This window comes from Prionailurus viverrinus, chromosome A1 (assembly GCF_022837055.1).
Source record: "Prionailurus viverrinus isolate Anna chromosome A1, UM_Priviv_1.0, whole genome shotgun sequence".
In the NCBI taxonomy this organism is placed as follows: Eukaryota; Metazoa; Chordata; class Mammalia; order Carnivora; family Felidae; genus Prionailurus; species Prionailurus viverrinus.
Genome location: NC_062561.1, coordinates 138,223,923 through 138,248,116, shown reverse-complemented (window position 1 = coordinate 138,248,116; position 24,194 = coordinate 138,223,923). Strand labels below are relative to the sequence as shown.

The window sequence follows — 24,194 nt, the reverse complement described above, 5'->3', positions numbered from 1 at the left end:
CAACTACGTGAGGTGAGAGATGTGCTAATTATCTTGATCTTGGTTACTGTTCCATAATGTATATTTTTATCAAGTCATACCACTTTACATTTTAAATATGTGGGTTATTTTTGCCAACTTTTCCTCCACAATTCTTAAAAATGTTGGTCTAAGTTCTACATTATACATCAGAATGCATAGTGCGTTTATTACTACAAATTTACCGTATGTATGGCTTATCTATTAACACAAATGTACAAGAAAGGAAAAAACTCCAGAGTCGGAGTAGTTACCTCAATTTAGACCTAAATTTGTCTGGACTCTTAAAGTATACCTGGCTCTTCACTTCTAAAATTAAAGTTTGTATTAGCTTCTATTCTACCCACTCAGGGATTTCCTAAAATGACAGGCTTAAACCATTTGTTAGTGAAAGCCCCATCTTAAATCATAAACTGTTTATGTATTTCCTTTACAGCACTTGCCGGGAATTATAATTATATAGTTATTTAGTATTCTGTACTAGCCTCTAAGTTTAAAGATGGCAGGGAATGTAAACCCAGCATTTAATATATGCTTAACAACTAGTAGAAAGTTTAAAAAAATACAGATTATGTTTGTAGGAAAGCAAATATAATTTGTATCCTCCCCTCACTTCAAAAAAAAGAAAAAGAAAAAGAGTGCTATTCATCACCCAACTCCCTTTGGTTCAACTTTCTTTCATCTTATTACGAATTAGAGGTATCTCCCAGGTATTTCTGCTTCACATCTGGTAAAGTCCAACTCTACTTAAATTTACACTTTTTCAACAACTGTTTCTTCTTATAAACAAAGTCAACAGTAAAGAAATTCTAATTAAAAAGTTAAGACCTATAAATATGTCAGGCCTTTTTAGAACACAAAGGTTTGTCCCAGAAAACTGGAATATTTATAGTAATGAAACTAACTGCTCATGTGATATAAAAACACAGCTCCAAACATGACCAACAGAGTAGCTACTGGGGTAGATTCACTAAGTGACAGATGATACGTGACTGCACTGTGGGACTTTCTATGGAGTTGTTGACCTTTAAACTAATGATGTGAATCTACCCAAACTTTTGTTATTCCTTCAAAAGCAAGACTCCCAACATCACCACTCCAGGTATCTGTGAGAATCAGGGTAAAAGAGAATTCTACTGTTATCAAAGCCACTGAGAAAAAAAGAATGAGTTGAAGAACCAGCAAAGAATGAGGTCTAGTTGCTTTACATTTGAATTTGCAAAACCACCAGGTAAAACCTATAGATGACAAAAGCTCCACTAATGGTTTAATACTAACATTCCATCATGGAGTTGACAATTAATTTCTCACTGAAATACCCACTCAAAAGCCCCACAATGAACACTGTTATGGATTTGTCCCACCTGCAGGCAGCTTCTTGTACTCTCTTGTTGCTGTCCAGGATTCGCTTTAGCAATTCTGTCATTAATGGCTTCAGGTACGTATCGGGGGGCTGGCTGACTACCCAATGTGCATAGCGGCTAAGAGTCCAGCACGTTATTGAACGCACAAGAGCCTTTTTATCAGAGAGGCACTGAATAAGGTGAGGAATGAGCTCAGGCAAGTATGGAATCATGCCTTGCATGCAACCTGGAATAAAAAGTAACAAATCTTGCAGAAAGTGCTAACATTCGGTTACAATTATTTCAATTGAATACTAAAATCATACAAGCATCCATCAAAAACACTCAGATTATCTCCATTACAATAAATATACTATAATAATCTGTTCAAAATTAAGGAAAAAAAAAAAAAAAGGAATGAGAGCTAACTGCTCCTAAGTATCTTCTAGTAGGGTTAGAAAAGTTCATTTTACTTCTGCTACACAAATTACAGCTTTCAGAAGTGCCTGTAAAATACTTCAATTTCTTGTATATACAGGCTTACAGCTAGGACATAATAACGCTTCGCAGAGAATGAGGAGACTCTCCTACCATGTTTCTTACACTTACCTACGGAGAACATGATTTTTCTAGCAATGGGGATGCTTCTGACATTAGTCCTCTCATTCTGTTCCCTTTACTGTAACAGAAGCATTTGTGAACTATCTGGGTGGGGTTAGAGATAAGCCGATGGCTGTTAAAGAATAGTTCACTGTTCAAGGTAAAACTTATCCTAAGATGGCTTCTGAATTCAAATATCTTTTTTAAGTTAATGTAGATCACAGTATTGTCTATTTCACATCAGCAACACAAGAGAGTATGTGAATTCCAGACTGAAGAGTCTGCTTATAGGGTAACACTCTTTAAAGTGGGCCATCTGCATTAGTGCCTGTAAGGACTTCACAGTTCAGTTCTGACTTAGACTTACCTTCAGCAATTGCTCCTAAAACCAAGATGCCAGATTCTTTAACAACCCATTCATGATGAAAAAGTAATTCTTTCAAAAGGGGCAAAATATGTGGCAAAAGCTCATCACGATACACATTTGCAAGAACATCTAGGGCAGCAGCAGAACATTTTCCTAAAGAAATATTTAATTCAAAAATTTTATATTAAACTCTGTTATCATTAACTCTATTATCATGACTACTGGTTACATGCATGACACTTTATTCATACATTTACCGTTTCAAAGAATTTAATTAAATAGGACACAGTCTATCTCTATAAACAAGAAATACTTTTTTATGACCAAGAATGAGCAAACTAACCTGCAGCAAAATGTGTACATTTATTACTTCTACTTAACATTCTTAGGGCTAGATCATTCAGAATCAAATACATAATGACTTAGCGGGAGGTTAAGCAAATAAATCTGAACAAATCACCAGCGCATGAAGCATAAAATATGCTGGAAAGCACTCTCTCCAGACAAAGAACTATTAGCCAAGGAACTATGTATCAATTCAGATTTCATTTAATGCAATAATTAAGAAAACAAAATGGTAACAAAAATTAAGTATAAAATTTTTTTCCCAATGTGATTAGGCATACTAAATAGTTGATCACAAACTGTTAAACAATAGTAAAATCCTTTTTTAAAAAAGGCTGTTAAACTGGCTACAAGTAACACCTTACATAACAGTAAGAGTCTTAGTTATACTGTATGGCAGAACCATACCAATGAGTATTAAATTACCATGAAAGAGAATGAAATCTTTATATACTGATATAGAATTGAGTTATACAATAAATGGAAAAGAACCAAGAGAGTACACAAAATCAATTTCATTTCACTGCTGTAAAGTCAACCTCTTCTCCAGGGAAAGGTATACATGTTTTTTCCACAGGTACACAGAAAAACTTCTGGAAAGATATAAAAATGGGTGGGATGTGAAGGGGAAGTAGTTCCTTTCCCCCAACTCAATGAACATTATTACTTTTATAATGTTATCTACATTATAATCTGAATCCATCCTGCTCCCAGCCTACAGGGATATATTGGGAGGAGGTAGAGTAGCACCTCACTGTGCAGTTTTTTGTACTCCATGATTTGTTACCCTTGGTTAAGTGCAGTCTAAAAGCAGATGATCCTCTTTTTAAAAAAAATTTTTAATGTTTATTTACTTTTGAGAGAGAGAGACAGACGCCAAGCAGGGGGTTGCAGAGAGAGAGGGAGACACAGAATCTGAAGCAGGCTTCAGTCTCTAACCTGGTCAGCACAGAGCCCGACCTGGGGCTCAAATTCACAAACCACAAGGTCATGACCTGAGCTGAAGTCACAAGCTTCAACGACTGAGCCACCCAGGCACCCAATATAACTGTTCTATTTTACTATTATGATTGTTAATCTCTTATGATGCCTGATTTATACATTCAACTTTATCATAGGTATGTATGTATGTACACGCGCGCGCACATACACACACACACACACACACACACACACACACACACACACACACACACACACAAAATAGTACTTAGAGGGTGTGGTACTATCTGTGAGTTTCAGGCACCCACTGGGGGTCTTGGCACATATCCCCTTGTGGATTACAGGGGGCTACTATAATTTGTGGCAGCAGTGAAGACCTCGTGTTCTCTTGTGGGAGATTTGGAGTCCAAGATTAAATATGCCATTAGTACTAGCTATGTTAACCAACTTTGGACAAGTTTCTCTTTTTGCAGTTTCCTTACCAACCTAAGGCTGTTGTAAAGATTAAATGGGATACACATGCCAAGTCCTTGGCCTAGTGCTGGGCACATTGGGCACTCTAAGGAACAGAAAACTAAATGGGCAACAGAGGAATTAGCATTATTTAACCAAATGAATTACACAGTTCAGTCTGATAATTCATGGATTTAACTGTTTCATCAGTTATTAGAAATCCCAACACTCTGAATTATAGCCGTGGTTCTTAACTAGCATAATTTTGTTTCCCAGGGGACAATGGGCAATGTCTGGAGACACTGGTGGTCATGACAACTGTGTGTAGGGGGGGTGGGTACTGCTCCACGTTCTACAATGTACACAACAGCCCCCACAACAAAGAACCATGTGGCAAAATGTCAACAATGTGGAGGTTGAGAAACCTTGAACTAGAGCATGAAACTTTAAGGACCAGCACAGAAACAAAAACAAAACACGGGTGTCTAGATTCCTCATTTCATTAGTGTGTGGGGCGGAATGCTGGCTCAATAGATGATTTCGATTTGCAGTTAAGTTTGAAAATAAGCAAGTTTTAAAAACTTCATTTGTAACTTTGAGAATGAGAAAACAATTTATATTATTTTAGCGTTATCCTTGATAATCAACAGGCAAATTATCATGAAAAATAAGTTTATATCAAGAAAACAGGAAAATCTTGCAGCCAATGTTCCTATTTTATAATGTCAAACAAAATGTATGGCTTTTTGAAAAATGGCAGTTTGAGGTAAGAAGTCTTTAAGAAGCATAATCACACCTACTAGAATGGCTATAAAATAAGTGACAACAAATGCTGGCAAGCATACGTAGAAACCACAACCGTAAGATAATGCAAGATAATGCTGGTAAGAAAGTAAATGATGGCGCCACTGTGGGAAACAGCCTGGTAGTTCCTCAAAAGCTTAAACACAAAGATATACCATATGACCCAGTAATCACACTTCTGTCTACATCCACAAGTGAAAACATATGTCCACACACAAACTTTACATTAACATTCTTAGCATCATTACTCACAATAGCCAAAAGGGAGAACAAAATGTCCATCAAGTGATGAATGGATAAAAACCATGCGGCATATCCACACAATGAATTATTTTTCCACATTAAAAAGAAATGAAGTGGGGCGCCTGGGTGGCTCAGTCCGTTGAGCGTCCGACTTCGGCTTGGGTCATGATCTCACGGTTTGTGAGTTCAAGCCCCGTGTCAGGCTCTGTGCTGACAGCTCAGAGCCTGAAGTCTGCTTCAGATTCTGTGTCTCCATCTCTCTCGATGCCCCTTCCCCACTCATATTCTGTCTCTCCCTCTCTCAAAAATAAACATTAAAAAAAAAATTAAAAAGAAATGAAATACTGATACACACCATAACACGAACAAATACTGAAAACATCCTAAGTGAAAGAAGGCAGTCATGAAGGACCACATATTGTCCATTTATGGGAAATGTCCAAAATAGGCAATTCCAGAGAGACAGAATAGAGACTGGTAGTTACTTTGGGCTGGGGGACTGGAAGAAATATGGGGCGCGACCTCTAATAAGAACGGGGTTATTTTTAGGGTGACGAAATCATTCCGAAACTTACTGGGGTGATGGTTCCATAACTCTGAATATACGAAAACGACTGAACTGTACCCTTTAATGAGGCCACTGTACAATTATGTGTATGATTTCTCAATGAAGTTGCTATCAAAGCAGGCAACTGTATTCTTCCCTCTGACTTACTTAGATTCCAGTCAGAAATTGTATCATCATCATCAATTTCATCGTCATCATCGTCTTCCTCTTCAATTCCATCTTCATCGTGCTGCTGAGCCACTGTCCTCGATCGATGAAAACGTGGCCTTATATCTTGTTCACTATCAGGAATTGTTTCATCTTCTTCAACATCACCCTGTTTTAAGAAAAATTTTGGTAATACTCAAACATCATTATAAGCTAATAACATGTACATGCATAAAAGAATCAGAATAAGGAGAGATGGTGCCATGCACATGGTTTTGAAGTACACCTCTTTGTTAAGAACCACTCTCCCCTGTGCAGAAAACAGTTCTGTGTTAAGGGGAGAAGGAACTATCATGTAACACATGTCAGGTATCAGGCACTTTTAATCTCATTATAGTACTGCCTCCCATCAACTGGTATAATCTAGAGTACCTGAATAAGACTGAGATCATATTCAATATAGCTTAAAATAAACTACAAATAATTTGAATCAAGAGGAAATTTCTCTACTAGTGTCACCATCTGGTTCCAATGAAGTTAGCCTATGTTATCACTCAAATTCATCGTTTGCTTCTCTGCACTTTGCAGCACATTATACGTAATAGGAAACAGATTTACACAGGGTCTATTTTAAATAAATGTTCTATTAGTCAACTTCAAAGATTCTCTAAGTCAAAAGAAAAAAGCTTCCCTATTTATCAGAAAAGTTTCCTTACCTTAAGAAGGATAATATCTATATCTGAGTACTTCATGCCATTCACTAACACAGGAATCAATCTATAAAGAGAGAAATTCATGAAACAAAGAACTAAAGATTTCATAAGAATTTTTAAGCAACCTTAATGACCTTTTGTATACTAGTAATACCGAAGAGCCAACCATCCCTGCCAGTACTGTCTTAGGGCATATTCTGTGATGTCTGCCCTTTTCAAATGACAAGTATTCCTCATTTATATCCCAGGCCTTTTACATACTCATGCATGGGATCTGCTGGATGGAATCTTAGGATAAGGTAGCTTGTCAACAGTGGTTAGAAAAAGAACGAGACACCAAAATAAATTACAGTATAGTTAAAATCAAACAAAAACGTGTAAAAACACATATAGCATTTGAGTTTCCATTTAAGTTAAAAGTATTGAGATTAACTATGTAATTACTTGTATAAAGAGACTATCTAGGAAAGATATACAAGAAAATGGTATCTTTGGAGAAGAAGCTGAACAGACTAAAAAGGGATAAAATTAATCATTTATTTCTAAATAGTGTGACATTTTTACAATGAGCCTACATTATTTGTACTTCTTTTAATAAAAGAGAGGATAATGTTCAGAATGTTAAACATACTAAGTCTAAAGTAAGTTATCCAAAAGAAATAATGCAAAAAAAAGAAAAAAAGACATGAGGTAGGCTCAGTGCGATAAGCGTCTGACTGTTGGTTTCGGCTCAGGTCATGATCTCATGGTTCATGACTTGGAGCCCTGAAAGGAGCTCTGCACTGACAGCACAGAGCCTGCTTGGCATTCTTCCCCCTCCCCTCCTTTCACCTCAGCCCTCCCCCATTTGTGCACATATGGTCTCTCTCAAAGTAAAAAAAACTTAGGGGCACTTGTGTGGCTCAGCCGGTTGTGTTCAACTTCGGCTCAGGTCACAATCTCATGGTTCATGAGTTCAAAAGCCCCGCAGTTGGGCTCTGTGCTGGCAGCTCAGATCCTGGAGCCTGCTTTGGATTCTGTGTCTCCCTCTCTCTCTGCCCCACCCCCTGCTCTCACTCTCTGTCTCTCTTAAAAGTAAACATTAAAAATAAATAAACTTAAAAAAAAAAAAGAGCTCTATCAAGAAGATCATAGCCTTTGATAAAAAAGTTAGGAAATTTTAATTTAAGAAATTAACTCAAATTTCCAATAAGAAAATAGTTAAATCAGGATATCATATCCAATCTAAAGTATTAATGTACTTATTAAATCAGAACCAAGATGTTTGTAAATATGGAATCCCAGGTATGTAAGAATAGTTTAAAAATTATCAAAAAACATAATAAAAAGGTCAAAACACTACAGTTCCTTTGTAGCTATGAGAATTTTAAGCTTTGATAGGTTTCTTAAGCTTTGATGATTTCCTTTCTCAGTGGCCCATTACACACTTAAGAGTCTACTGAGGATAAAAGGTTATGAGAACACTTTGGAAACATTAAAAAAGTCCACAGTTCTCTGCTTCTGAATTCTACCTTTAATAGTTCTGGGTGGCTTGGGAAGTGTGAATAGCCAAAAGAAACTCATACTCATGACTACCAGCTGTGGGACTTATTAGTAAGCACTTTTCTTATAATCTAGTGAAAAAGATATTATGATCTCCTTTTTACAGATGAGTCAGCTAAGCCTCAGAGATGTTACATTATTTCCACAAGGTCATTAATTTTAAGTAATGGGAGAGTCAGAATTCAAAACCAGTTTGGCGTGACTCCAAAAATAATTTTGTTTCCCTACAACAGATCTAAGAAATTCTCACTCTCTACAATAATGTCTTAGGCCTTTGTAGAGGCCTTACTTCAAAGAGTTACATCATCTGACACCAATTAAATAAACATGTGCACAACTAATTTTGGGTACAACTCTACCATCAATGAGATAATTCTGTAAGCCCTCATTAACTAAAGGAATAATAATAGGGAAAAGAAAGCAGTAAGATTCAAAATTTCCTAGACAGGTAGAAAAAATATGGGCCAGCCACATTTTCATGTTTAAATCCTTTCAAATTCTAAAATACAGATTAATATCAATTTAACATTACAGCTAATATAAGACAGCTATATAAAATTTATAACAAATAAAACCCTATTTTATAAGCTACAGGCATTTTGCAGAGACAGATCCATTTGGATCACCAACAATTAAGTCATTTCTGTCAATAATTTGGGGGAAGTGGGGAGACAGATGGCAGACTGTGAAATAACATGAGGTGAGGTAAAGAAGTAAGGACAGTGAGCCTCATCTGTTCTTCTGAATCATTTTTAAGACGGAAAAAATTCAAGTTATGGAGAAAGAGAAAGAAAGTTCAGAGACAAGTATATATTCGATGGAATGAGGTATCTGAAGAAAAAATTATGCTGTCCAAGACCACTCATGTGAAAATATATCTTTAAGTTTTGGGGCAAGATGAAGGGTCACTTGTTTTTCCTATAAAGCAGAAGTGCTCAGAATGAATGAAGAGAATTCAGAAGAGTGATAAAGGTTTGAATGGCTGCTCTACTGAATGGAAGATAAAAAGTGACCTGGAATAAGAAAAACTGGCAGTGTGAAGGGGCCACTTGACATCGAAAACCATGCATTTCTACAACCATCAATCCTGGTGGTGTGACTTCCCAAAAGCATTTGACAGGAAGCAAAGACAGTTTATTATTCCAGAGCAGGGGAGATGCAGGGTAGCTAGAAGTTTATGGTCAATATAGTTGATTTGTGAATTGTGATGTCTGTGCCAGAGAAAGACAGAATGAAAAGATATGCAGGCAATAAGGGACTGATAAAGCTGGGTAAGCAAATCAAATTGGAAAGTGAGATATGGACATTAACTGTGACCATGTAGCAATATGGCGTTTGTCTGAAGAATTCCCATCTTTCAAGGCAGACCACTATTTTTAGGTCTAATTATTAAGGAGCCTTCTCCTGAAGCCTCATGTAGCCCGAAAAAAGAGAATTTTTCTTTTTTAGAAAAAAAATTAACCACTACGCCCAACATGGGGCTTGAACTCATGATCCTGAATCAAGAGTCCCATGTTCTACTGACTGAGACAGCCAGGCACCCCAGTAAAGAGAGATATTTTTTCTTTTTAATGTTTTTATTTATTTTTGAGACAGAGAGAGACAGAGCAGGGGAGGGGCAGGGAGAGAGGGAGACACAGAATGTGAAGCAGGCTCCAGGCTCTGTCAGCACAGAGCCCAACGCAGGGCTCGAACTCATGGACTGAGAGATCATGACCTGAGCTGAAGTTGGACGCTTAACCAACTGAGCCACCCAGGCGCCCCAAGAGAGAATTTTTAATGCAATTTCACGGAAAGGCAACGACGTCAATACCAACAATGAATGTTTACTGAGTCCTTAAATACGTACTTAGCATTACTTGCTTTACATAGATTAATCCAAACAGTGCCAGGAGGTACTAATATTAATGTATAAGAATAAAGGTGGGGGAAAAGCCAAAATAACTGGGAATAAAAAATGAAATGAGGGGCACCTGGATGCCTCAGTCAGTTAAGCATTCCACTGGTGATTTCAGCTCAGGTCATGATCTCACAGTTTGAGTTCAAGCCCTATGTTGGGCTCTGCACTGACAGTGTGGAGCCTGCTTGGGATTCTCTCTCCTTGTCTCTCTGTGCGCCGCCCCCCCCCCCCCCCCCCCCGCCCCGCTCACTCACACATGCACGCACTCACTCTCAAAATAAATAAACATTAAAAAAAAATATGAAGAATTGCTCTGCCAGATAAGAAAATATATCATCAAATATTCAGTAATCAAAAGAGAATAATATTGGTTAAAACCAAAGAAAAAAAAAAAGGAACAGATTTTACAAAGCCCAGAAACACATAAAAGAATTTACTGTCATCCCTTGACACTCTGGTGCTTTCTATATGAGTTCATAACAACACAGTTCTCATTACATATACAATTTTTACTCCTAAGCAAACATTTTTTGCTCATAATAAACATGGGGCTGATGAACAGTGCTAGGAAAAACTAGTGCTTTTATTATGTTTCCTATTTCAGCATCAGATAAGTGTGGTTATTCTCCAGTCCTCAAAATGCATTTTTATAATGAAAAAATAAAAGTAGCCTTGTTTTATATAAATATGGTTCCCAAACCAATGGTTCGGAAGATATATGTATCAAACCCAGTTATGGCTGCCTTAGGTTATTTAAGGTCTGCAACAATTAGCATAGAAAAAAAGATTAAGTTCTGCTCTTTTAGCCTGATACCAAGTTCTTCCTTGCTTTAAGGATGTTTAGGTTTTATTAGTGTAATAACCAAGTTGGAGCATGAAGTTCTAATTGCTTATTAACAATACTTCCTAATGTTATAGCTTGGGTTTTCATGATAGAATTTCTTCAGTCTTTGTATGAATTAATGTCTGCTTATATAACACTAAAAAAAAAAAAGTTTTATTTATTTTTGAGGGAGAGAGAGAGCTGGGGAGGGACAGAGAGAGAATTCCAAGCAGGCTCTGCACTGTCAGCAGGTAGTCTGATGTGGGGCTTCAACCCACCAACCGTGAGATGACCGGAGCTGAAATCAACAATCAGATGCTTAACTGACTGAGGCACCCGTTTATAAGACTTTTTGAATTATATGGTCCTATAGTAAGAATTAAGCACATCATAAAAGTGGCATCACAAGTTAAGGAGAAAAAAAGTTAATTATCTGGATTTCCTAAAGGAGGAAAATCCATTTAGCACACCACCTTGCACTTTACTCCCTAATAAACTCCAGACTGACTAGAATAAAATATAGGTACAACTGCTGCTTTCTTGGTGGAAAAAGAAAAAGAATGCGACAGATATGAAAATGAGAACATCCAAGTAACATAAATATCTGGGAAAAAAAAAGTTAACCCACCGATACCATAACATACTAAAACAAGTGGTTTTGTTTTGCTCATCCAGATGACTAAGATTACAGAAATGGTAATGGCCAGCAGAAGGTTGACAGGATGGGATGCTGGTGGTGGCTTATAAATTGGTGTAACTTCACTACAGAACAATTTGTGGAGTATTTATGATCCTTTGACTTTGGTAAACATCACTTGTAAGAATTCTACCTGAAAGAGATAACCACTTATGGACAAAGAAAAGACGCTGACTCAGGATTACTTAAAATTTTTAAAAAAGGGCAGGGGTGCCTCGGTGGCTCAGTTGGTTAAGCATCTAACTCTTGATCTCCGCTCGGGTCATGATCTCATGGTTCTGGAGTCCGAGCTGACAGCATGAAGCCTGCAGGAGATGCTTTCTCTCTCTTCCTTTCTGCCCCTCCCTTGCTTGTACTCTCTCTCAAAACAAATAAATAAAACATTAAAAAAAAAAAAAGGCAAATGTAAATATTCAACAATAGAAGGGTCGAATATAAAACAGTATGCACAACATGATGGAATAGTATTCAAAGCTTAAAAACTGAGAAGGGGAAACTGCACAATATACAACTGAAAACAGCAAACCACAAAACAGTATAATCAAAATTTTAAGTACTGAAGAGAGCTAGATGCCATGTGAAGTGCTTTTACATACTATCAAATTTAACTCTCCCCAAACACTCTGAATAAATGTTATTTGGCATATGGCACTAACATACACAAAAAATTTTTCAAAAGAAAGTTAAACACTACTTTTATTTTTTTTATTCAAAAAAAATTTTTTTTTCAATGTTTTTTAAATTTATTTTTGAAGAAAGACAGCATGAGTGGATAAGGGTCAGAGAGAGGGAGACACAGAATCTGAAGCAGGCTCCAGGCTCTGAGCTTTCAGCACAGAGCCTGACGCAGGACTCAAACCTCAAACCGTGAGATCATGACCTGAGCTGAAGTCAGACGCTCAACTGACTGAGCCACCCAGGCGCCCCAAGCATTACTTTTAAAAGTAATTAACTTTAACACATGTATCAAATCATTATGTAGCAAAATTAATACAATGTTTTAGGTCAATTATGTCTCAATAAAAGTGGAAAAAAGATTAAAAAAACAACCTGATAAAACAGCATTCAGAGTTAGAAATAGGCTTAATAATAGGCTAACCAAAAACCCGATAGCATCACAACTACCGGAAAATAACTTTTGGGGAGAAAACCCCACCCAAGTCCAGTCAAATTAACAGGATTAAAGGGGAAAAAAAAAGAAAAAAAAGGAAAGAAAGAAACGTGCCACAAATTATCCACAATTAAGATTATGATTTAGAATAAACCACTCACATGTAATTAAAACAAAAAAAAACAACCCCAAAAACCGCTTCTTGAAAAATCTCTTTAGTTATAATCGACAGTTATACCAAGTAAAATTAAGTCTAACTCATTTAGAATTTCATTCCCTAACGGCAGAAGAATGCAATCTAAAAATGCAAAAACGAGGACTCACTGTTAAATATAAGAACAAGGTAGCATTCAGCAGAACGAACACTTACTTAGGAAGATGCCTTACGAGTACATCTTTGCATATCGGTTGCTCAGCCAAAGTGAGCCAGAATTCACAGGCTTCCAAAGCCACATTTTCATCTTGATCTTGCGTCCTCTGGAGCATGTACTACAAACAAAGCATTAGTATTAATCAGTTTAAATCACACAATTAAAATAAACCTAACCTTTTTCCAGCAAGGTAATGGTCATCCTCTGCTGTGGCCTTGAACTTTATAGTAATTCTCAACCTAGGCTTTGGATTTTTAAAAGTTTCTGAGTCAATTCTAAAACGCAGCCAAACTGAAGAACCACTGGTATAGAATGTTGCTTAATGAAAAGTGTCCTAAGCATGTCTGGCCTATCTGCTTCTGTACAGGTGTATTTTAGTTTATGAAATGTATTAACAAACACTGTTTTATTAGAAACATCAAAATAAGAAAGCCCATTATACCTTTCTTTAAAACGAAGAATCTTTTTATAATGTAACAACTCAAGCTGTCTTTTGTATTTTCACGAATATAAAGTGACATATACATATACAATTACAAAAGTTAATTTTTTTTAATTTGGAAAGAACTAGCGACATTTCTTAGTGCTACTATAATTTATAGTTTCCGAGAAAATAGGTTTATCATGTCCTTTGAACATGCCAAGCCAAATTCATTCTTAATTGTAGGAACACCTGATCATAAAATTTATCCAAATTTTGTGTCTACCTCTCTTTTAAAAAATCTTAAAAATTTTTTTTTTAACGTTTATTTATTTTTGAGACGAGAGAGACAGAGCATAAATGGGGGAGGGGCAGAGAGAGAGGGAGACACAGAATCGGAAGCAGGCTCCAGGCTCTGAGCCATCAGCTCAGAGCCCGATGTGGGGCTCGAACTCATGGACCGTGAGATGGTGACATGAGCTGAAGTCAGATGCTTAACCGACTGAGCCACCCAGGCGCCCCAAAAATCTTTTAAATCTTTTAAAAAATCTTTTAAAATATGCAAAAACAAAATAAATATAATCAAAGGCACTCATAGCATTTCCCAATGTATATGGGCGTGGAAATGGCATCAAATGATGGATGAAGCTTTTATACACACTCTCTCCCTGACTGCAACATCTCACAGGGCTAAACATGGCAACGCAAAAGATATGATTGGCCAACCCCTACTACATTCCATACCATGTCCTACTACCAAGCTCAGTATCGCTGAAGAATCGTAGAACTCTACGGTTCTACGCTGGCTTCCCAGGTATGACATGGCCCTAGCAAATGATAAAATAAAGGTCTTTAACTTTCTGGTTAGCTCCAGCTTTCACTAAACTCTCAACTAACTCCACCTGATTCTTCTAAGCACTTCAGAGAGAATAAGTTCATCAGAGAAAATGTACCTTATTCCCATTTAGTGCTGCTACATACCTTTATTTCTACAACGACCCTTCCATACGCTTCAGAAAAGGACTGGCTGTGCACTATCAATGCTAGCCTTTTCCTAACAGGTCTTAGACCCCAACCTTTAAAAAAAAGATTTTCTCTCTAACATACAAAGGATCTAAATAACGTTCTCACACACTTGCCAAGCTATATACTACTCACACACAACTATATCCAATAATATGAAAACTAGGTGCTAGAGTTTGACACTAGCAGTACTGAGTACTGCCCAAACAAGTTATTTTGTTCTAATAATAATTTTACCTTGGTGCTATGTACTACTTCCTTTAAATATGGCTAATCTATGATCAACATACTCAGAATTTCCTAGTAAAATTATTTTAATTGCATAGGGATTGACAGAGTCTTAAAAAAAAACCAAAACTATAGCGATTATGTCTTCTCAGAAATTTCACTGTTACCATAAATCACAAGTGGATGAGAGTAATTTTACCAGTAATGGGTGGAAAACAAACACTGTAATTCCAAACTCCAATGACACAAGAATGTGCTACTTAATGTACCACAGTTTTAGTGATCACTTAGTCTAACCCATATCTGATAAACACAAATAATTTAAATATTTGCTAGTTACTCTGGTTAAAAGCCATCTATTCCTTTAAATAATTTTCCCTCTCTATACACATCTTAAATCTCATGAGAGAAAAGTCACCATAAAGATAACTTACAATTTTAAGGCCAAACTGTTTTCATTATTCATCCCCAACAAATGTGTTAAATAAATTGTTAAATAAATTTGATATTATGCATTTTTATCTCAAGGATTTTCTTGGGGGAAAAATGAGGCGAGTGTCTTTAAGTTGTTTGTATTACCTCAACTATATTATGCATGTGAGGAAGCAGGCGATCCATTCGAACTTCAAGCAACATCACAAGTGCCCGGCACACATTTTTCCGTACCTCTGGTTCTTCATCACCAGCCAATGCAAAGAGGTTCTATTGCATGAGAAATTTTTCTCTTGTTAAGCATTTCAATGTATTAGAAAGGTTTATATATAATAACCAGTCATCTGTAAGTTGGTAACATTTAAAGAAACTCTAAGAAGGTACAAATAAAGATGGAATTAATTGGCCTGAAATATTAGGTTATTAACACAATTAATTAAATGTAGGATGATAATTGTCAAAACCCATGACTTTGGTAAATGACCTAAAGCCATTCTTTTGGAGACAGTATGATTGGTTGTGGGTTTTGTTTTTGTTTTTATGTTTATCTTTGAGACAGACAGAGAGAGAGAATGAACATGAGCAGGGGAGGGGCAGAGAGAGGGGGCGACAGAATTTGAAGCAGGTTCCTCGCTGTCAGCGCTAAGCATGACACGGGCCCACACTCAAACCCATGAACCATGAGGTCATGACCTGAACCAAAGTTGGCCACTCAACTGACTGAGCCACCCAGGTACCACTGATTGGGTATGTTTTAAGGTAATTTTAGTTTGTGCGAATAAAACCATGTCATTAGGACATGGGGCATTCATCTCCCTCACCCAGAAGAAAATCTTCAAAATACAATTTAATTTTCCTTCAAAATTACGGTCTGTCAAGAGATTATTTCTACCAATCCCAATTCTTAGGGTAGTAACAGGTACAAATTCTCTAAAAGTATCAATAACTGGGAAATGTATGCTGAGTTTCCAACAACTTAACCCCAAACTACTTATTGTTCTCCAAGCCAACTACTGAAAAAATAGTAAAAGTAGCAATCAAGATTGTTTTCCCAAACAGGTTTGTCACCAAGGTGAGGGGGCAAAAAGCCTGAATAAACAACAGACTATTTCATTTAGTCTTCTCTAAGATGTTGTTATACAATTTTACAGATAAAGAAGTTTAGAAGTTACATAACTTGCTACCCAGGGGGCATCTGAATTTGGTTTTCATGGAATTTTAAGTCCAGATTCATTTCCTTATACCAACAAGCTATGTTATGTAGAGGTTCAAAGTGGAGATATAAGCAGTAGAAACAGTAACCCTCCCCCATTTCATTCCTGAATTTTATCTACACATACACATGAATTATAATAAAAAGATTATTTAAAAAAATTTAACGTGGGGGAGCCTGGATGGCTTAGTCGATTCAAGCATCCCACTGTTGATCTTGGCTCAGGCCATCATCTCATGGTTTTCTGAGTTTGAGCCCCACATCGGGCTCTGTGCTGGTGGTGTGGAACCTGTCTGGAATTCTCTCTCTCTGCCCCTCCTCCACTCGTGCTGTGCCACCACCCCCCCACTCAAAATAAATAAACATTAAGAAAACTTCGATGTCCCACAATCTTTAAAAACAAAAAGCCAAAAAACAAAAAAGAAACAAAACCAAAACCAAAAGCCAGAGAAACATCTCCAAACAGATGAACTTGAAATCTTATTACAATGGATAAAACAAAGGAGAAGTTCAAATATCAAATGTGACAGTATGTGAAGTACTGATGTAGAATTTTAAAAACTTCGATCTTCGATTTCCCCAAGTTCTGCCTCTGCATCGGATGCTTTGAAACCTCTATAGTTCCTCTTTTCATCAGATAGATATATATATTTTACACAGAGAATACTCCGACAGCACTGCTTATAGGTTCAATACACATTCTTCGTTAAATTTAATGTTGTCTTAAGTATGAGTATTTAGCTTTGCCAAGATAGGTCTTAGCCACATAATAGTAACTAATACACTTTTCAGTCAATATTGTCAGACTCAGCAGACGTAACACCTGCCCCTGATAAAAACAATAATTCAAGAAATAAATGATCCATTTCTTCATTTAGCAAATGGTTATCGAGGGCCTACTATGTGTCAGGTGCTTCCTATGGATGTTGACTGCTCTCGTAGGATGGAGAACTAGTTGAATCTTGTAGGATTATCAAGTAGGAAAGAACTGTTAAAATGGTAATGGAACACTAATGGAAAAGACTTTAAAATGTTGGGAGATGTTCTTGCTCCACTTGCTGAGTATGGTCCTGTGGAAATTTTGTTTTCTGAGGAAATTTAGTATCTTTTATTCTAAATTATATTTCTATATAAGATATTGGTGTATCTATCCCTGTTCCTGTTTTAAGCTATGAAATAGCTCTGGAATAGCAGGCTCTGTTCCAATTTAGTTACAGCAAGTATCTTTTTAACAATCCAACAAGGTAAATTATTAGCCTCATTTTATAGAGAAGGTAATGGAAAACATGTTAAATAATGTGCCCAAAGTTAGCAGCTGTGGAGCTGAGATTTGAACCCAGGCAGGCTGACGCCAGACCTTGAGATAATCCACTACCTTCTACACCAAACCAGACTGAAAACACCTTGAGGCATAACATTTATTTATGTATCTATCCCTAGCACCAAGCACAATGCCTAATTCACAGGACTCGGCAATATCCACTGAAGACTCGTGTTTTAGTTTCAACTTTTAAATGGCTAGAGGATCCTTATGGCTACTACTCATAGTCTACTGGTAAGATATGTTCAGAAAAAAGCTTGTCAATTTAAGTGATGAGGGAAAAGATGACACCATTTTCCCCTCCTTTCTTATAATTTCCCAACAAAAATTCTAGCAGGATGGCCTCTAAAATTTTTAATAGCTGGAAAGGAATGAACTATTATAATGAAAATAAAAGTGAAATGCTTAAGGAACTTTAACAACTTGTTTACAACTGTGGTGATCAAGCGGTAGCAGTTCTGAAAAAATCCTGTTCCTTAGGGTTCATGGCCAAAAAATAATGCTGTTGTTGCCTTTCTGCTTTTATCGAAAAGGTAAAAGGGCCTTTAGAAATGCTTGACGAGATTTAAAAGTCAATTTTTTCCATGACACCTCTAATTTTACCATGGAAACCAATGGAAAATGAAGCACCGTCCTTTTAGTCTATGCCTTCAGATTCTTTATCAAGTTAAGATGATTCAAACTCACCAATGTTTCATGTTTCAAATACTGCAAAATAGCTGGGAGACTTAATTTACATTTGGAATTTGAATAGTATATTCAAACAAAAAATTTGATAAAATTTGACAAACAAAATACTCAAGATATTAAACACCCAAATTCCATAAGTGATGTTTGTATCGTTAAAAAAAAAAAAAATCAGTAATAGAGGAAAAGTGCTTTTATTTTTAGTTAACAAAAATCACAAAGTCTACACTGTATCCAATTTTAATACTATCAAATAATTTAACATTTTCTAACTTTCCCAAAAGCAAATGGGGGTGGGGGGAAGGGGAGAGAGACAATCTTACCTCGATAAAAGAATCAATGTGCAACATCAGAGCTTGAGTCCTACTGATGATAAACTGATTGACACATGCAACAGCGTGAGACCTAGAAACAAAATTTAACATTTAACACATGCTCACTGCAGCATTTTCTATTTACAGAAGACTGACAAGAACTTAAATACTCCTCCGTAAAAAAAATTATGGTGTATGTAGAACCATAAATGTAAGTATTTATATATATATGGCACACACATATATGTATACACACCCTGAAAAGAATGAGTCAAACTCTCTGTGTAGCTCACACAGAGTATGAATCTTAAATGAAAAACGCAGGGTGCAGAACATTAGTACTTCTCTGAAAGTGGAGAGACTCAAAAAGGACATGTGCATATTTTTAATAGTGGATACCTCTGAACAGTGGGATGGTGGGCAGAAGCATAATGGATATATATAAGGGGTACACATTCCTTTAAAACTAAAGACATAGTCAACTCAATGCCATAGCAACTCCTAATGGCACTACCTGTAAAAATATACCCATAATCCAATCACTTCTTAACCACCTTCACTTCTTCCCTAGTCCAAGCCATGATTTCCTATGAGGATTCCTCCAATAAGATCACATTATACCCTTGTTCAGATTTCTCCAATAAAACACAATCTATATTTTCTACAAAAGATCAAATGGTAATATTTTAAGATTTGTGGGTCACATAAGACCTCTGTGGCACGTTCACCCCCACCCCCAAACATAACCTTTTTAAGTATAAAATCATTCTTAATTCATATGTTATGGGCTGAATTTGGCCCCATGGGTTACAGTTTGCTGACTATTGGCCTAGACATTCCACTACAGTGTGGTTACTCCCTACGTTTCCTAGTATGATGCTAAGTTTTCTTTTTTGGTCAGTGTAAAAGGCTTGTTCCTAACTCTAGGACCTTTATACTTGTTCCCGGTCTTAAATGTCTTTCCCCTTGACCTTTCAAAGATGTGTTACTTTACTTTGTTCAGAATCTCTACACAAATGTTACCTGTACAGTGAAACTTCTATGTAAAATACCTCTAAGCCCTTACTCTCATTTTTCCACAGTACTTATCATGAAACTATAGTTTTTTTTCTGTCTGCCTCTTCTTCTGATAACCCAAGAGAAAAAGGCGACAGAAGAAGGTACCAGATACCCAATAAACCTATGACAAGATATTCAACATAACCAATGACACAGAAATAACCATCAAGCTGATAATGAAACACAATTTTCTATTTGGCAAAAATTAAAATACATGACAATACTAAATGCAGAATATACGCATCCAGAGAAACTTTTCCTTTGTTAATAGAAAGTATGAATTGATGCAAACGCCCTGGAAAAGTTTGGGGTTCTTTCCTTGTTATGTGCCCAGTGTCTTAGAAATTCCTCCCCAAAGACTTTACATCTTCCTAGAAACTCTTGCAAATAGACAAAAGGAGACAAGCAAATGTTTTCAACAGCACTATCCACACTAGCAAGTACCTGGAAGCCACCCAAAGGCTAAGGGGGGGGGTTCAAGGGGAACACCATGAATAAATTGTGTAAACCTCGTATGAGGTACTATACAGTTGTCAAAACAAATGAGCTATAATGACAAAATATGGACGAATCCTAGCAAAATATTAAATTTAAAAAGTCACCAAAGATTAAGTTCAGTAAAATACTATTTATAAAGTTAAAAACACATACAGATATATATATATACATATATACATTTTTTTACATATCATATATATTTTCAATAATTGTTTTTTTAACAATCCAAGGGAAGGGTCAAGTCAGGATTAGATGTAGGTTGCTGTCAAGACCTTAGCTTTCATTCTGGATGGTAGATTGGAGTGCTTATTATTAAAAATAACTAATATGTAACTAAAGACTAAATGCAAGTGGGCCAAGATGAGAAGGTCATGAGCTAAGAATGATAACCCAACTTTGTGGATTTCTGGTAGGATTTATAAAAAAATCAAGTGGCTCTGATTTTTCAATTGCTTAATCCTGTAATGGATAAAACTATAATCCTTTGCCTCATTCTATATTCTCAAAGTTCAGCAGTTATTTTGAGATGGAAAACCACTTTTAATAGTACATAAAAAATATCAGTTAAACTGTATAAATAAGGCGTTAAACAATAATATAGAATAAAATATAAAGATGAAGCTTAACGTGTTGCTAAAATACATAGCAAATACATTTACCCAAATACATGTTAAAGTGAAGAAAAAATTTTAATGGTATGTACAACAGAATCTCAAATGGGTAGTAATGAAGAGTCACTAAACAGAAACATTTCTATATTACTGAAGTCCACCTAGTCAAGTTTTAAACAAATGTCCACCCACAAAAACGTACTAAAATTACAAAACACTGTTATATCTAGTAATGGTATGCCAATTGCCAGGAATATGCTTTTTGGGTTTTTCTGTTTTTCTTTCAATTGTTAAGAATTGGGTCACAAAAAAAGTGACTTTCTTAGGAGTAAAGAAAAATATGCAAACAACTATACCTTTCTTCATCACCTTAGTTGAAAGATTAAGAGGAGAAGACTTCCTAGGGAACATGAACTCTAGTTAACTATGTCAGGAAGAGTAAAATGTCATTATTTGTTTGCATGACACTACCATAAATTAAGCACCTATTAAGTTTCCACTGTGAGAACACTGTATTAAGTACGACTTACGATGAAAAGTAATTAAAATTAGATCGAGATAAAGGAAAAAGAAATAAAGAATTTAAGCAAGAAAAAGATTCCTGATTACCCTCTGGTCACACTGTTGAAACGAGAATCCTTCAGAATACAGCTTGGAATCTTGGAATAAACTCCAATGAACAACTAAACAGTTATAGCCTATGCATAAAGTTCATGCAGCTGGATATCTCTGCCTCTGGGATCCTGCACAATTTCTACTTTAAATAGTAATATGGTGTTTGATCATTCTACCTGAAAGCATGAAGCACTGACAATGGGAAACAATAAAAATCAGAGCAACTGACAATCAGAAAAGCACTGACTTTTCCATACTAATGATAAGCAAAAGACAAAAGGAGAATTACTTGCAGAAAGCAAAAAGAAAAATACAAAAAACACAAAAAAACGAGTAGAGCAGCCTGGGGAACTTTTGGTGAAGTTACAGGAGTCTCACACACCTCAAAAGTGTGAAAGCATCATGATAATTATAGCTCAACAGGACAAGTGATGATAATCAAGTTACTCAAAGGCTAATATTCCAAAATATTTCAACAACTATATGCTAGGCACTGCTCAAGGAACTAGGGATATAACAGGAAAACAAAGCAGGCCAAGGTTAACTTGTGGCCAATTGGCCCTACTGATCTGAGTGTACTCAAAAATTCTTCTACCTTCACGCTCAAAGTGTTTTAAATTAGATGTAAAACGCTTAAACTGAAATTACTAAATAATTCAGATGTCGTATGGGAGCAATTTTTACCACAAAGCTGCAAATGAAGGTACCTGTACTTGGCAAGATTCATAAATTAAAACAAAAACAACATGACAACATCCCCAAAACACAATGACTTTCAGCCTTACACAAAGGATCTTTGAAGCATACCATCTAGAAGGTAGAGAACTATCGTATTGGATGAAAATTTCATCAGATAAAGTTCACATTTCATGTGTTTTGCTATGAAAGGAGTACATTTCAACTACTGAAGTTCACCTTTGTGGAATATCAGCATCTTCTGCCAATCACAAAAACATTAGGTAATGGAAAATGAGAGTGGTCAGGCTTACAGTTTACAAATTAATTTGATACTGGCTACACAGATACCTTATTTTTGGACTACTGTGCTTGAAGAACTGTAAAAACTTGGGGATCATGATGTTGAGAGGACGATCTAAAACATCACTATCTAAAATCTCAGCAGAATCTTCACAGATCTTCTGAAGGGCACCAAATGCTCCCTGTGAAAGATATTTAAATTATTACAATTAATTAAAAGTGACGCCATTTTATTTTTAATGTTTATTTTTGAGATAGAGACAGAGCACAAGTGGGGGGAGAGGGGGCGGGGCAGAGAAAGAGGGAGACACAGAATTCGAAGCAGGCTCTAGGCTCTGAGCTGTCAGCACAGAGCCTGACAGAGGGCTTGAACCCAAAGACCATAAGATGATGACCTAAGCCGAAGTCGAACGCTTAACCAACTGAGCCACCCAGGTGCCCCATAAATGAAGCCATTTTAAAAGCAAACTGAAGAATATTGACTAATTTGTATGAATGTTTTCAGCTCTCATAAAACCCATAAATTTAGTCATCAATTTTAATACAGAAATCATTTTACCATTGAAGTATCTAAAATCTTAGCTTAAACATAATAGTACATTTTTATCCTAGCATTTAATGACTTAAAATTAAAGGATATTTTGGTTGGGAGGGACTATAATAAATATTATCTAACTGAAAAAGCTCACTTCTCCCGAAATATTCTTTTCAATTTTAGGTCAAAAAGAAGTCTTAATATGTTTTAAAAATTACTTATATGTAAAACCATTCATTGGGTAATGGTGACAAAACATGGTAAACGGGCAAAAAATTCAAATTAGCAACTATTTCCCTACATCCATTTTACACCAAAGGGGTTAACCTAGAGCTCCTGCCAGTACACAACATGCAACCTACTAACCACCTTGAACATCTCATTTATTGCTTGTAATTCCATCAGGAGCAGAAACTTGGTACTTACTTTCCTCGTACAATTAATAGAAGAATACTTTCTCTTTAAAATATGACTTATGGGAGTGCCTAGGTGGCTCAGTCGGTTAAGTGTCCAACTCCTGGTTTCTGCTCAGGTTGTGATCTCAAGTTTGTGGGTTCAAGCCCCGCACTATCAGCGCAGAGCTAGCTTGGGATCTCCTCTCTGCCCCTTCCCCCGCTCACATCCTCTCCCCCTCTCTCAAAATAAATATTTAAAATACGACTTCTATAGAAGCTCCATGATTTCATGATTACTGTAGTTTTAATTTTTTTATTCTTGGTAAGTGCTTTCTAAAATTTTGATCTCCTTTCGTGTTGTTACCACTATACCAAAGCATGATTTAAATTTTAATCAACTCTTACTTAATGGCTGAATACAATTACTATTTCAGTTCTTCTGTAATCTTACCAGTGTATTTCCAAGGCATTATTGGAAAATGTACATATGGGAAAGTACGTCTTTTTTGTTTTTGTTTTTAGGGAGGGAAAAGTGTGACTTTAAAGACCCCTCTGCTCACTCCCTCTCTCTCCAGTCCCTCCTTTTCCTCTTTCAGATCAGGCGACAAACTGCCAAGTCAAAAGGCCACCTGATTTTGTTAGGTTATTTCAGTGCTTGTCCTGTCTACGAGCAAGGCTTGCTTTCTTGAGAGGGAGAGGAGTCCCTGCCTTTGAAGAAGCAAAACACCTAAAATGGTTCCCATTCAAAACAGATTTCTACACAAATGGGAAGCCGGCTAATGAAAGAGATACATAAAATGAGGAATCCACACAGACTCCCTTTCCCATATGGAAAGGTTGCTGTTAATTTGATCAGTGAGTGGCAAACGAGATTATA

At 36.3% G+C, this 24,194-nt stretch overlaps 1 protein-coding gene across 1 annotated transcript in view; it reads right to left on the bottom strand.

The window, feature by feature from the left end:
* TNPO1 (transportin 1) overlaps window positions 1-24,194 on the bottom strand; it is a 58,071-nt gene that overhangs the window by 22,177 nt on the left and 11,700 nt on the right. Inside the window, exons 6-13 of the mRNA XM_047853667.1 lie at window positions 22,436-22,569; window positions 18,636-18,717; window positions 15,239-15,361; window positions 12,987-13,105; window positions 6,547-6,607; window positions 5,831-5,999; window positions 2,329-2,481; window positions 1,383-1,608 (exon numbers count right to left, since the gene is read on the bottom strand). Of these exons, the coding sequence (XP_047709623.1) occupies window positions 1,383-1,608; window positions 2,329-2,481; window positions 5,831-5,999; window positions 6,547-6,607; window positions 12,987-13,105; window positions 15,239-15,361; window positions 18,636-18,717; window positions 22,436-22,569 (1,067 nt within the window). The remainder of the gene's footprint in view (window positions 1-1,382; window positions 1,609-2,328; window positions 2,482-5,830; window positions 6,000-6,546; window positions 6,608-12,986; window positions 13,106-15,238; window positions 15,362-18,635; window positions 18,718-22,435; window positions 22,570-24,194) is intronic.